General features: G+C 45.6%; 1 protein-coding gene across 9 annotated transcripts in view; it reads left to right on the top strand.

The window, feature by feature from the left end:
• The first annotated feature begins 803 nt into the window (after positions 1-803).
• JADE1 (jade family PHD finger 1) overlaps positions 804-11616 on the top strand; it is a 59498-nt gene continuing 48685 nt past the window's right edge. The window contains exon 1 of one of the 9 annotated variants that reach the window (XM_040474081.1): positions 804-983. Coding sequence is in view for 1 of the 9 variants with exons in the window: in XM_040474013.1 (XP_040329947.1) it covers positions 2909-2927 (19 nt within the window). In the remaining 8 variants the exon portion in view is untranslated. Of the gene's footprint in view, positions 984-1094; positions 1399-1472; positions 1493-2365; positions 2475-2809; positions 2928-2985; positions 3064-11616 lie in introns of those variants that run through there. The other 8 variants (XM_040474047.1, XM_040474037.1, XM_040474025.1 and 5 more) reach the window with 8 other exon arrangements.

Below are 11616 nucleotides of genomic sequence, written 5' to 3'. Positions count from 1 at the left end.
GAAAATCAGAAACCAGTCATTGGTTGCTACATATCCCCCAAATAAATATCCCCCAAATAAATCTCTGATGACTAATGTTATATTAGTCTGCAACTCCAGTTTAAACTTTAGGCTCCATTCTCTTATTTGGGAGACAATGGCCAGTTCTGTAATACTGTGTAATATAAAGGTGGTGTCCATTTATAAATAATCATTGTCTTCTAATGAATTAATCCTCATTTGCAATTACAGCTGGATACAAACTTGGGAAAAGATGCGTTCTGTCTCCAAAATTGGATTCTCTGCATTTAAAAATGTCATTCTAATTCTCAACTCCCTAGAACTGTTACTACAAAAGAACTATTTATTTTGCCATTCAGCCTAAAAATAAAACCTTTCACCCAGATTGCACACTTTAATAGTCACATTTTTATCCAAATAATTGTAAACGAATTTAAAAGAATCCATTTCTAGGTGCAATGAGAGCAGACAAGAGTTGGAACTGGGGTAGATTGGAGGGGGTAATCTAAAAGCCCACCTCCCTGCTTAGAAACACCTCAAGAATTTCTTGACTCACAACGGAAGTGAGGGAAGAGATTTTAAAAGCTGAACAGTGCCGCTCTTTGCCAGGTCCTGCGGACGAAGGCCCAGCCGGCTGCGGCGAGGGCCTTGAAGAGTTAACCAGGGACTGAGCCCCCCGCGCCGCGGACTCCCGGCGCGCTCCCTCCGCCCTCATGTCCCCACCCTCTCGTTTTGGCAAGGGATTAAAGTGCTCCCCCCTGTGGCAGCAGTGACCCAGAAATGAGTTTGATTCACAGAGCCCTTCCTCCATAACAAGCCAAACGCCCGTCCGAGAGTGCCTCCCTGCGCGAGTGCCGAGTGTGTGCGCGCCGGCCAGAGCAGGGGCCCGCCCGGCTGCCCGCCCGCCAGCCGCGGCCCGAACTCATGCAGCGCGGAGCGAGCGGCGTGGAGCCCAGCGCCTCAGCCGAACCTTTCCGCAGCAGGTACGCGCGCGGGCCGCGGGGGGCGCGCGGGGTGGGCGCGCCGCGCGTGTGTCCGCGCGTGTCCGCGTGTGGGTCCGTGTGCGCGTCCCGGTACCGCGGCGGCGGCGGCGGTGGCGGCGGCGGCGTCGGCTGCAGGACGAGCCGAGAGGCTCAGCCATATTTGATGGTTTTGTTGCTTTGCTCGGGAGTTCTCGGGAGTAATTTAATGCCGAAGGTCGCTGCCTAGTGGAAATAATATAGTACGTCATTAATATGGCGCCAAAAGATTGGGTTCTCGATCTGTAGCGAGGAGGGAGGGCAGGCAGCCGCCGAGCGCAGCGTTACTATCCCACCAGTAACTTGGGCATTGCTGGGGCGGGGGCCAGAGGAGGAAGAGATGATTTTTGGATCCTGAGAATTGATCTATGTTGGATCAGTAAGTTTCATTATGATTATTTTTCAATTTTGGGGGGCTGAAGACTTAAGAGCTTTTTCTTCTTTCGGATTTACGAAGAACATGCGGTTTTCAGGTGAATCATCATTTAAACGCGTTTAGGAGCAGAAGCCCAGTTTAGTTGGCTTTAGTTTATACAAATTTTTAAAAAGCCAAAGCGCATTAGGCTGCATGAAAGTGGAAAGCATAGTAGCAACTTGGTAGACAGATGGCAATGGCAGAACGCAGGTCCGCGCACATATATGAATCCAGAGTGTGTGTGACCGTGGTGGCGGGGGGACGACTATATTTGTCCAAACATAGGTGTGTGTATAGGTACATCTGTGTAGGGTGGCCGCAGCCCTGGCTCTTGTCACCGCGTCACCACGAGTCCAAAATATTCTTTGCATCAATCCAAGGGCAGTGAGCAAGGGGTGTAGGGACAGCTTGGCAATTAGATTCGTCCAAATTGGGTTTCCAACAATCAGACCTTTTACTTAAAGCGACACTGTAAAGAGTAAAACCTTTCATCGGTGAAATTAGGAAGGAGTTGGCATTGGTAGAGCAAAGTACCGCTTAACCATGAACTTAAAACGGATTGCAAATTGCAACCTTTGGCACCATCTGCAAATTGTGGGGGTGGGGTCGCTCTGGCTTCGCTGCCTTAAATGAACGTGCAGTGTGTACCTCCGGACTGCAAGTTGCAAAGCCCTCCAGTGCACGTGTCTGGTGCTTGTGAGTGTGTGTTTGTGAGTTGGGGGCTGTTGTTTGGTAGCCAGCAGGCTTTCCGGGTTGTTGGCGCTGGCTTGCAAATGCGGGAGAGGGATGGAATGTGGAATGTTGACCAGGGAACCGAATCCTGTCGGAACGGTCCCATTTGCTGGAGAAATTCGATCCCTTCCACCTCCTTCCCGCTCCCCCGCCCGCCTGCGGGCAGGAGGCGGGGCCGGGGACGCGGCTGCTGCTCAAAGTGGCGGAGCGCGGCGGCGGGAGGCAGGTGCACGGCACCCGCCAGTGGGGGTGCCTCAACTTCCGCGGGCGTTTAAATAGCAGGCTCTCTCCCCTCCCACCGGTAATAGGTGACCTGGCGGCCGAGGGCGGCGGGGGGAAGGGGACGGGGTAGACCCGGGAGGGAGCCTCCGCGGCACGTGGGCAGGTGCTGGGTGGCCCCGGGGCCAACTTTTGTAGCCCGCCTCTAGCGTTGGAGGAGAGGCGGCTCCATGTGGAAATGGGGGCGGGTGGCGGCCGAGGCGCTGTTTTCTCGGCCGCGGCCGGAGCGTCACCTAACGGTCCCAGAGGCGCTGCCGAGGGGCCCGGGGTGGGGGGCTTCAGGGGCGGGGACGCCCGGCCCGCCGCGCCCGCGCCGCGGGAGCCCCGCACAAAGCCTGCGGCGCGGGGGCGTCCGCCGCGCCCCCGCCCAGGGAACGGCCCGAAGCCGTCGCCGTCCCCGCGCTGATTCCGGCGGGCGGCCGCAGGCGTTTGTTTGTTGGTTCCGCGCCGCCTTCCTCCCCGGATGGCTTCCTGTGACAGAGGTGATACACAGTTTCCAGAACTGTCTGGGGGCGGGAGCGGGAGCGGGAGCCGAGCCCGCTCGGGGCTGCTCGCCGTCGCCGCCGCCTCTCCCATCTCACAGCGGTTTCTCGCCGGCGCGCCCTCCCCAGCTCAAAGGTGCCGCCCGGGAGGGACTCGGGGAGGGGGACGGCGCGGCCGTTTCCAGCGGCGCAAGTGGCTTCTGGACGCGAGGGAGCGTTTGATTTGCAACTGGGGCCGAGCGGATTGGTGCAGCTGGCGGCGGCGGGGCGGGAGGAGCGGCGGCGGCGGCGGGGGGTGGCCACTTTCAAATGGAGAGGGCGGCGGCGGGGACGCCGCTGCGGAGGGAGCAGGGCTTGGTTGCGCCACGAGAAGGTGTCATCACTGCACCGGGGCTAATTCCGGTGGAGGTGCCCGGAGTTACTTTCCCCTCCTTCCGCGCTGTTGTTTCTGTCGCCTCGGGAAGAGGAGGAGGAGAGGCAGGCAGGCGGGGAGAGAGGGTGGGGGCGGCGCCGCGCGGAGCCGCGGCCCTGCGCACACCCTGGCGGGAGGCGGGAGCCTTGCAAAGCGTTCTCTGGTGCGGGGCGGCGGCCCAGCTCCCCCCACCCCGGGATTCCCCCCTTTCCTGCCTTCTACCCCCAGCCCACCCCGCACTTCTCCCTCCCGCATGGGCTCCTCGTCCCAGGGTCCTCCACCCCGGCTCTCCTCGCCCCGCGTTCTCCCCCACTCCAACCCCTCCCCCCAACTACCCGGCCCCGGGCTTCCCGACCCTGGGCTCCCCCTCCCGGGCGCGCGGGGGCGGCTGCAGCCCAGCGCACGGTGAATGCTGCGAGCAAACAAAAAAGCGGGCGATTTAAACGTGCCTTCGAAACCCGTTAGGAATGCGTCGTCACCCGGAGACCGTTTACAAGCTGCTTTGGCTGGCTTTCTAGTAACGAGGAGACAGGCGCCCCACCTCGCCCACCTGGGGCGAGGGTCTGCAGCCCCCGTTTACTCTATTCAAGAGGGAACACTTTAGGGGCTTCTTTCCCAAAGGTTATTAGGTGTACTATTTTTGTGTTTCAGGAAACCCACTGTGAAAGCCTTGCTTTTTAGTTACTGGTTATTAGTTACTGTTATCTTTCAAAGCTGATGAACTAGTTTTAAGGTACAAGGAAATTATTTCCTTGAAAGCTGGTTTAGTAGTGGTGGACCATCACTGGTTAGCGATTACTATAGTAAGTTGTATTTTGATCAATCACAGCTAATCAAGATTTAGGTAGATAAAGGAAGAGTTCATTATAACCATGTTTACACTGATTTAACATTTTAAACACAATAGTAGTGGAATGGGCAACACATGTTAGAGACACAGAGGATGTTTTGTGGGTGACACTTTCTGACAAATATCTGCAACCCAGAATTTTATTGCTCTTATTCCAAATATTTCGGTCTCATTTAATGTCACTTTTAAGTCAGATGAGTTTCCTGATTGGTATTTTGCTTTTCTTTAAGTTTGTGTATTTTTATGTTTGTATAGGACTCGGCATTTTCAGGTCTGCAACAGATACAGTTTACAGCTAAGTGTTTTGTTTCCCCATATCTCCTTTTATTTTTAAGTTTATTTAGTGTGTACATGCACACGTGTGAGAGAGAGAGGGAGAGAACGAACCCCAAGCAGCCTCCGTGCTGGCATCACTGAGACCAAAGTGGGCCTGGAACCCATGAACCGCTAGATAATGACCTGAGAAGAAACCAAGAGTCAGACTGTTAACTGGTCTGAGCCACCCAGGGGGCCCCCCCCCCCCCCCCCCTTTTTTTTATACAGCCAGACATAAAGGGAGTTTCCTGATATGCAGTAGAACTTGAACTTGATTCTTAGAATGGTAAGCTGCTTTGTAGTAAGATAGTTGGATGGGTTGCCACAGAAATTTTATCTATGATAAAGCTAGATATATGTTCACTTAAAAGGAAAGAAGTTCATGAGCATTTTAGTTTCATATTAGTTACTAAAGTTGAAAGAAGAGCTGTAATGAGAAAACTGAAAAATGGTAAGTGTGCCTGAAAGTGAGATGAGAGGAAAAAAACCTGTTAGGAGTTTAAGGAAATGTTATATTTTAAAATGAGCTGTTGCTTAGCTCAGAGGCCTGGGGGGAAGTATATTAGCTAAAAACTAGGAGGACTTGGAATAAAAGCCTATCTCCATGTGACTCATCTATAGTAGGCACTTAATAATTACTGTTTTTTGACTTTAAGGAGCCCTTAGTGGCTTCACGTATTATTACAGAGGTGGTGTTACATGTACATTGTTGGAAATTAGAAAATACGGAGAGGCAAATATAATAACACATTCCTACCACCCAGAGATCACTACTGTATCACTTTATGGATAATTGTCTATGTGTGTGTATGTATGTTTTAATGGAAATGAAATCATACTGTATACAGGTCTATAAGGAGGTTCCCCCCACTCCTTGGCCAGCTTGGTAAATTTTCATCTCCTCTATTACTGAGATATATTCAGATTTCCGCAGTTAGCCCTAAAATATAACAGAGCAGCTTTGTCTAAATTAATACTGTCCAGCTGAGGATCATTTATCGCATCTGGTTATTATTTTCCGTAAGTAGATTTTAATCTGTAGTTACTTTTTGACAGAACCTCTGACATTGAGGAGTCAAGCCTTTGGAATTAATCATGACTGGATTTTAAAAAAGTTGGAAATGAAAATAACGTTATAATTTGGGTTTTAGATTTAGAAATTATCTGCTTGAAAAATACTTTAGAGAAATTTGCCTGATGTATTTGTCTGCAGGCTTGTTGGGAAAAGAATTATTAACTGTTTCTGTTTCAGTACTGAGGAAGTTGGAACAGCAAACATCAAAATATCAAACGCTAATGTCCTATATCTAGGATTTTTCAGGAGTTAGGTAGAGGCATATGAATCTCAGAGTTTGCTTACTTCCTGTTGGTGGAGCTCTTCTGTCCTTTAGTATTGGGGGACATCCATTATACTATTACAGTTAACTGTCAGGATTTGCATTATAAACCCAGTTTCCCCACAAGGTTAATAGAGTTGACCATCTTGACCAGTTCCTCTTGCTTTTTATTTGGGTTGGCATCAGAAAGTTTGGCTAATTTCAGACAGTTATGCCCGTGTTAAACTTCATTCCCTCCCTGTAAGTTAAAACATTGGCACCACATTCAACAATAGCTTTTAATTTTTTTAAATTAATTACAAAAATTTTCTTAATGTTTATCTTGAGAATGTGTCTGTGCCCAAGAGGGGGAGGAGCAGAGAGAGAGGTAGAGAATTCCAAGCAGGCTCTGTGCTCAGCACGGAGCTGACTCTGGTGCTGATTCTGGTGCTCGATCTCAATGACTATAAAAGGTCATGACTTGAGCTGAAATCAGAAGTTGGGAAGTTAACTGACTGAGCCACCCAGGTGCTGCTTTTTAAAGTTTTTACATTAAAAGTGGCTTTGCTTGGAGTTATTTATCAGATAGTATCAGAAGCCTGGTAGGAACCTTAATTGGGGAAGTGTTTTAATTCCTGAGACAGTAAGTTACTTCCTTGAAAGTTTTAGTGTTCAGTCTGTTTTCTCCATTTTCAAGATGTCGCAGCTCATGTATTTAAAATTTAGACAATATGTTTACTATTTATTGTATATGATATTTCAGAAAGTTGAGACTTGAGAGTTTATTGCCATTTACCTGGTGTACTTGTATAAAAGTATTGGTTTATGATTGTGAGGGGTGTATGTTTTGATGTTTTTGCAGTTGTGGACTCAGATGGAGTAAAGTTACCCTGCATTCCTAAAATATGCCAGGGTGGCCTTAGGGCCTTTTTACCTTTGAGTGGAAGTGGTATCTTGTCAGCAGGTTTAGCTTAGGGTCAAGTATCCAGAGTCCACAGAGAAAATCTAGCCTGAGAGGATATTGCTCCTGACTCTGGCCATGTTATTGTGGCCTTATCTGCCCTAAGCCTTGAATGCTTATTAAGGATGTCTTTTCCTCACCTGAAAGCAACAAAAATATTGCTAGACCTGGAATGAAAAGCTTAGTTGCTGGGGAATTTCCGTTCAGAATCCTTTACTAACTCCAGACCAATGGTATATTATGTGCACTTAACAGATGTTCAGGATCTAGCTTTTGATTACTCTAAAACCAGTCCAGTATTTACTTTTTGCTTTTGATTCTCCAGGTAGAGTCAAAACATAATTAATTGACAGAGGATTGTTGAAGTAAGTTCATTTTTAAAACCTTGGGTTTTTTTGGGCTTGTTTGTTGAAGGAATTAAACCACAATTTTCTCTTGTTTTATTTTTTATTATTTTTAAATGCTTGTTTATTTTTGACGGAGAGAGACAGAGCATGAACAGGGGAGGGGCAGAGAGAGAGGGAGACACAGAATCTGAAGCAGGCTCCAGGCTCTGAGCTGTCAGCACAGAGCCCGACACGGGGCTCGGAACTCATAGACTGGGAGATCATGACCTGAGCTGAAGTTGGACGCTCAACCGACTGAGCCACCCAGGCGCCCCACTCTCTTGTTTTAAAAGGGCTCACAATTGGCAGTAATTTATGTATATATAGTATTGATTATTTAAGGTCTGCATAGGAGATTTTATTAAATCTCATGACAGCTTCCAAGTTTCTTAGCATTTAAGTGAAGATTTCAGTGGTAAGAGTCCAAAAAAAGAATAAAACGAGTATTTTTTTTTTCTTTACTCCTTACTCTAGGGTAAGGAACAAGAATTGGTAAGGTTAACAAGTTGCTGGAGTTGGAGCCAAGTTGCATGGTTTGCTTTTGTTTAACACAAAGAATACTAAACATGATTTTGATATTTTTTTTTTTTGATTACTCATGACCATCTTTACAAGCCTCAGTTATTTCAGCATTGAAATCTAATGATGCACTTAAGATGTGTAGGCTGACTACTGGTGGCTTGTAACTTTTTAAAGTGAAGGATAAACTTAAGATCTGAGACCTGTGGAACCTCTCCCAGAAAAATCAAGATGCGCTGAAATTTGCATGCCATTTCAGGGATTTGGGGGAATACTTTAATTTAAATGTATTCTTGGATACCAGTGTAGTGTTTGAGTTTTGGTGAGTTCTTTTTATGATTTTTCTGTGATCCTTTTACACCACTGAGTGGCTCAGTTGGTTATGTGTCTGACTTTGGCTCAGGTCGTGATCTCGTGGTTCGTGGGTTTGAGCCCCACATTGGGCTCTGTGCTGACAGCTCAGAGCCTGGACCTGCTTCGGATTCTGTGTCGCTGTCTCTCTCGGTCCCTCCTTTGCTTGTGCTGTGCCTCAGTCTCTCAAAAATGAATAAATGTTAAAAAAAAAATAGCCTGTCTAAAACAGGTTTTTTTTTGCTTATTGTGTTACTGGCTTGAAAGTCAGGTAAAGAAGCTTGTTAGAAGTTTTTATAATTTAGTATACATTGGCTCCAAGTAGGAGTCTCAAGGGTTTGAGAAAATTCACAGGTTTCTAGACATGGCTTTTATTTAAGTGGCTTAGAGCATCCTGCACTGCTTTTCCTCTTTTCAGTCTTACCTGTTCTAGTTAAAAACTTCTAAAGGAATGAGTGTGCCTGATCCTTAACTTTGTAAGCTTTAAGGCACGTGTTTGCCCAGGACCTGGTCATGATTTACATTTCACTGATCCTACATAATGCTGGTTTATAAACATACTGCCAGTATGTTGATTTGTGGCAGAGATCAGTAAACTTTTTGGAAAGGGCCACATAAGATAGTAAATATTTTAGGCTTTGTGGGTCTTATGGTCTCTGTTAAAACTGTTTAACTCTGCTTTTTGAAGTGTGAAAACAATCAAACTTTATTTGTGGACACTGAAATTTTGAATTCTGTTTAATTTTTATGTGTCATGAGATGTCCTTTTGATCTCCCCCACCCCCAATTTAAATATGTAAAAACCATTTTTAGTTCAGGGGATGGACAAAAACAAGCTGTGAAACTTTGATTTTTACAGTGAGACTCAGCATTACCTAGTCACCAAGATTACTTCTGCTGGGGCTAAGTTACCTTTCTGGTAGGAACCTGAAAATAAGTTGAAATTAAAAGTTTGTTTGATAAATGTGGAGGGAGTTTGCTAGTCTGAGGGCTGTGGCTCTTAACTTTTTGGTTCTTAGATCCCCTTTGAGGATAGAATTTATAACCTGGGCCCTTGTGTACCTGGGAAAGCACACTTAGGGAGTCACACCCTCAAGGGGGCCAGGCCAAGAAATCCTGTGTAAGGGAACATGCATTATAAACTGGAGTTCCCTACAGAGGGAGATAACTTCTTTCCAAGTAGGATGTGTGTGTTCGACCACTCAGAAGCCAATACCTGCTGTTCGGAGGACTCACACCCCTCTGATTAGTGTTCAGAAAACTAGCACACTCTGCTCTACCAGGTCGAGTGGGACTTACAGCCGTCTTCCTATCAGCTTGCCAGGAAACCAGTTTCAGTTTCTTACTTAACAGAGTGTTTTTCATGGATTATATTTTAGTTGTCTGATAATATATAGTAAATGGCTTTAATCCTTTAGATAACGTCTTTCAATATCACAGTACATCCAGGAGTGGGGGAAGCTTGTGGTCTACTCACCTGGGAGGAGGTGGCTGGCTTTGGAATGCCTGCTCACTTTGGGAACTGGTCTTTTGTTTGGAGACTGGCTTTGCTCTAGACCTGTGTGTGTGTGTGTGTCTTTGCTCATGCTGGTCAACCTCTCCAGAATTCTGTGTACGTCTCTTTAAAATTAGGAAAAGTGGATTAAATTATCTCTGAAATGTTTTGTAGTGCTGCGATTATTTATGGGTTTCTTTTGGGAAGATTTCCTATAGACCCAATCCATGGGGTGAGACTCCTTTTAGCCTTGAACTCAGAATACTTCTGGAGACCTTGCTCCTAGGTTTTGAAATCATCTGTATGTTTCAATGACCATAATAACAAGACTTGTGAAATTATGGTGAAATGTTTGTCGGGGCGCCTGGGTGGCGCAGTCGGTTAAGCGTCCGACTTCAGCCAGGTCACGATCTCGCGGTCCGTGAGTTCGAGCCCCGCGTCAGGCTCTGGGCTGATGGCTCAGAGCCTGGAGCCTGTTTCCGATTCTGTGTCTCCCTCTCTCTCTGCCCCTCCCCCGTTCATGCTCTGTCTCTCTCTGTCCCAAAAATAAATAAACGTTTAAAAAAAAAAAAAAAGAAATGTTTGTCTTCATATGTAACTGAGATGTGTAAAGGTGTTTTTAGTAAAGTGTGCTATCTAGGTCTTCTAATATGCAACATTGGGAGTCATTTTTTTTGTCTTTTTAACAGTACTTTAAAAATTTTTGGTGACTTAACATTGTTAGTGGTAACTGATAGTTTCTAACAACCGGCTATAATCAAGGAACAAAGTTCCTCAAAACAGCTGCATTTCAATCTGTGCACAGTGTAATTGTCATTAGCTGGTTGAGTCTGGTTTCTGCAGGAGCTGCTTTGTATATCCTGTATAGGAACATCTGGTTTGAGCGTTTAAAAATCTTTTAAAATTACCCTGTAGACACTTTGCATTTATTGACTTTTCCAAGGAAAGGCTTGTAGACAGACTCCTTTCCCTCCTTACTCTTACCTTGGTTCATGCAGAAACTATCTGCTGTTAACACTTCGGTTTTTTTAAGTGTTATTCTTCGGTGGGCTTTTAGACTTTGACCTAATTTGCGTGGGTATTTTTATATATTATGTACATTAGGATTTGGTTCAGAGACCCTAGGGCAGACTGGATCACAAATTTCTGATTTCAGTGAGTGCTTTAGAAAAAAAACTTCAGTTTTCCCTGGTAATTGTCAAAAACAGTATGTAAAGAGGAGTAAGAATATGGGGCAAATAGGGGCTTTATCTCATATGAATTCTGACTGAGTGGTAGCACTGTGTTAAGGAGGATTCTGAAGTCATGTCTGGGCTTGTGGAAAAGAATGACTCAATTTATTAACCATGCCTGCCATGGGTGGAGGAAATGGCCTATTTGGTCGCCATCTCTGGAATGTAGCTTTTTTATTTTTATTTTTTTCCAAAATAGTACTACTCTTGAAATGGATAGGAAGTTGAATGTTTATTCTTTAAAGGTAGTTTAAACTCTAGTTTTCCTGTCTAGGTTAGGGTTTTTCTATTCTTATTTTTAGTGAGCTTCTACTGGTAATGGCTGTTATGTGTTGTAAAACTTGCTTTTGAAGTAAATAGTGTGTGATAACTAGCATTTTATGGTATTATCCTATTACCTTTTCTACTTTTTTCCTTCTGTACTATTCCATCAAACGTTCTTTAGAAGCCAGACAAAAGCATTTGGTACCCCATCTTATCAGGAAGGAGGTGGGGGATACATAGTTTATTGCTGGCTGCTTATTTTAGGCTGGTGCTTTGCATGGGACTCAAAAGTTGTGCTCCCAGGGTCTTCCCAGGGAAGAATGGTTTTGGAATTTAAATCTTTACTATTATAAACATAGGACAGGATCATGGCTAAGCAATTAAAAGTCATATAAAAGGTCATAAAGAGAAGTAAAAGTTCTCAACCTATTCTATCTGGAACACTTTGGTCACATTTCTCAGAAGTAAACACCATTATTAGTATCCTTTATGTTCTTCCAGAAATGAATAAGCAAGCAATTGGTGTGTATATATACTCTCTTCTTTTGTCCCTTTTATATGTAAATGGGCCTATATTTCAGGTTGGCC

Source organism: Herpailurus yagouaroundi, unplaced genomic scaffold, assembly GCF_014898765.1.
Source record: "Herpailurus yagouaroundi ecotype Mexico unplaced genomic scaffold, PumYag 28, whole genome shotgun sequence".
Lineage (NCBI taxonomy): Eukaryota > Metazoa > Chordata > Mammalia > Carnivora > Felidae > Herpailurus > Herpailurus yagouaroundi.
The sequence above is the reverse complement of the archived record's forward strand: the minus strand, read 5'-3'. Positions and strand labels throughout refer to the sequence as shown.